The sequence below is a fragment of the Entelurus aequoreus genome, linkage group LG03 (genome assembly GCF_033978785.1).
Source record: "Entelurus aequoreus isolate RoL-2023_Sb linkage group LG03, RoL_Eaeq_v1.1, whole genome shotgun sequence".
Classification (NCBI taxonomy): Eukaryota; Metazoa; Chordata; class Actinopteri; order Syngnathiformes; family Syngnathidae; genus Entelurus; species Entelurus aequoreus.
Window position 1 is genome coordinate 13,838,868 of NC_084733.1, and position 3,381 is coordinate 13,842,248.

The 3,381-nt window shown below is 39.9% G+C and overlaps 1 gene segment (V, D, J or C); it reads right to left on the reverse strand.

The window, feature by feature from the left end:
• Positions 1-264: 264 nt before the first annotated feature.
• Positions 265-826, reverse strand: LOC133644713 (Ig kappa chain V region 3547-like). The segment is given in 3 exon segments: positions 265-358; positions 406-703; positions 775-826. Coding segments are annotated over 3 exon segments (444 nt in total).
• Positions 827-3,381: the final 2,555 nt, after the last annotated feature.

Here is a 3,381-nt window from a genome sequence, read left to right on the forward strand (position 1 = left end):
TCAGTTTCATGTATTAATTAATCCATGTGTTCTGTGTTCTGGAGTTAATTTATGTAAAGTTTAGGAGTAAGAGCTACAGCTACTTTAAGGACCAATTTAATATAAAACCCAATTTTAAACAAGATGTGTTAATTGGGTGTCCTCACTCCATCTTTATTTCAGTTTGGGGGTCCTTGGCTTGGAAAACTTTGGCATAAAGTGTTTACGGGACGGGCCGGCCCTGAGTGTTAGTGTGACTTCTTCTTCCCTCATTTCAACTTTTTCTTACAAGCCAATCAACTTGTTCAGATTGACGCTGGTTCTGCTTGGTGATCTTTGTTCAGTGGACCAGTCATCATCATCTTCCACTTTCACTTCCCTCAAACCAAAGGAGGTTTTTGTACAGCTCTCAATCACCGTGTATACCTTCCACCTCCAAAATAGGCAAAAAAGTAGTAATCAGCGACATCTTCTGCCTGAACACCACTGATAGTCAGAGTGTAGTCAGAGCCAGATTGTGTGCCACTGAATCGAGATGGTGTTCCAGTAAAGCGATTTGATGGACCGTAGATCAGAAGTTTAGGAACCTGTCCAGGTTTCACTTGGTACCAACTGAGATCATCATCAGTGTGTGAGTTCCCTTTGGCGCTGATGGTCACCGTCCCACCAAGACTGACATACTTGATTTTGTCCGTCTGGATCTGAGAATCCTGGGCGGAAGATCCTGAAAGGAGACGGCGATGATTACATCAACACTTTCCCTTCAGGGACGACTCAAAAGAGTCTTTGTCTCACCTTGAATCAGCAGAGCCGACTGGACGAGCAGAAGCACTGGTGCAGGCCACATCTTGATGCACTTTTCCAGCCCAGTGCGTGGAAAGAGTCCAGATTTATCAAGACGTGGCGGTGCGGCCAAGCGGAGCGCTCATGCAAATGAGCTCCGAGCGCACCTGTCTTTGTGAAAGTGAGAGGGAGGCGTGGGCAGGACCACTTCCTGTCCATGTTTGTGTTGCACATCTGCCTCAGACCCCTTCACTGACGCTCCACTTTCACCACAACTCCTCCAAATTTCATGTACTACGAACCGTACATGGACATGTTTTGTAAATAAGTCATTCATTAAAGTTAAGTCATTAAAAGAATAATGATAATGTGACTAATGATTTATTTTGATTTTATTGGCACTTTTTTTGTAAAGAAGACAACAACAATACAACTTAAAAAACAATGTCAAACACTATAGCTGGTTTTAAGGATATTTTAGGAAATTTTTAGCCCCCCTAAAAGGTCTAATCATGCCATTGGTTCGATCGCTTGATGTAAATCATTATTGACCTAAATAAGGTATTTACATGTGTTTTTTTAAAACAAACTATTTTCAACCAAATGAAGACAAGAATGAGCTTTTTAGTGCATGTTAACATACTGAGTGTGTATTTGTTGTCCTAACAGTGATCCGGCTGCAACTGTGACGTCTCCCCACCAGAGGGCGCCTGCCAGCCAAAATAAAAATGCCGATACAGAAGTGATGCAGTGATATCGGGCCTCCGATAGCATTGCACCAAGACTGTGTCTGGACTTCGGACTAATGATAGCATGCTAATATAAGAGATGTTAGTGTAACAGAGGTAATTTATGATCTCAATTGCTTACTGTCTTACTACTCTTCTTATTTTAATGTCATTTTATTTTAATGTCATCGTATCTAATGTATTACATTCACACATTATGCAATGTGACTCTTTATTTTGCAAATGTTATTATTCTAAGTTTAGTACTGTAATTTCCTATTTTTTTATGGTCACTGAACGTCACATGACCCAGCAGACTTCCAGGCTGAGGCCCGTATGTGTAGTCAGTCTTCTGTCTTCCATGTAAGTTGTGCTCTCTGGCGCCCCGTCAATTAGCTTTCAGCTAACTTATTAGCAGGTTAGCTGTGTTGCTGAAGGCTTAAAGGAGACACATTTATGTTAAGTTTTGTTTTGTTTTATTTCTGTGCAGGTTCGAAATGTATAGAGAAGGCTGATTGGAGACTCATTATGACTGTTTTTACCAGGTATTGTGTGGTTTTTTTTTTATCGTGTGTTAATGTGTTAGTCAGTCTGCTCTCTTCCATGTGACGGTTTGAAATGTATAGAGAAGGCTGATTGGAGACTCATTATGACTGTTTTGAAGAAAGACTGGGTGTCTTCTTTTGGGGAAAAACACAAAGCAAAGGAGTATGTGGGCTCTGTACCGAGGATGTCGTTGTGGCTTGTACAGCCCTTTGAGACACTTGTTTTTTAGGGCTATATAAATAAACATTGATTGATTGATTGATTGATACTACATTGCTACATTAGCATACCTCCTAGATGGCACCGAGTATCAAATATAATGATTTGTAGGTTCCAATTAACTCAAAATTAGCGAAGGAGGCTAGCCAAAAATGTTAGCATACTAACACTGGCATGCTAATATAAAATATGTTAGCATTTAGTTGGGACGGCGTGGCGAAGTTGGTAGAGTGACTGTGTCAGCAATCGGAGTGTTGCTGGTTACTGGGGTTCAATCCCCACCTTCTACCATCCTAGTCACGTCCGTTGTGTCCTTGGGCAAGACACTTCACCCTTGCTCCTGATGGGTCGTGGTTAGGGCCTTGCATGGCAGCTCCCGCCATCAGTGTGTGAATGTGTGTGTGAATGGGTGAATGTGGAAATACTGTCAAAGCGCTTTGAGTACCTTGAAGGTAGAAAAGCGCTATACAAGTATAACCCATTTATCATTTATTTAGCATACTTCCACGATGGCGCCAAGTATCAAAAATCATGATATTTAGGTTAAAACATCAAATTAGGTAAAAAGCTACCCTAAAACGTTAGCATGCCTATGTTAGCATGCTACGCTAACTTTCAAGATGGTGCCAAGAATGCTAACGTTAGCATGCTAATACTTAGCATGTGTCATATACCAAGTTATGTGACACTGGGGTAAACGGTTGCAAAACGTAGGCATGCTAACCTTTGAAAAAAAAATCAGTTACATAAATTCTGTGTGAAATAAATGCTTTTGTAATAAAGACACAAATTAACCTCCTTAGTTCATGCTCTATTCAACAAATGAAGTGCAAAACCTTAATTTATGTCTTTAACTGATTTTTTAGTTTGAATTGTACTCTTTGAATTGTACTCTTTAACCCTGTAAGATCCAAATAAGTCTATAACAAGATCTGATAGCTCAGTTACAGCTCTTTTTATTACCAAACATGTGATATATGTGTTTTATGTTGCACGATTGCACCAAGAAAAATTCCTAGTTTGTGAACCCGTTCTCAAACAATGGAAATACAACTATTCTGATTCTGATATAGAAAAACCTAAAAAAATAAAATATTTGAGCTTTCAGATGCTGTTGTAGGAGGCA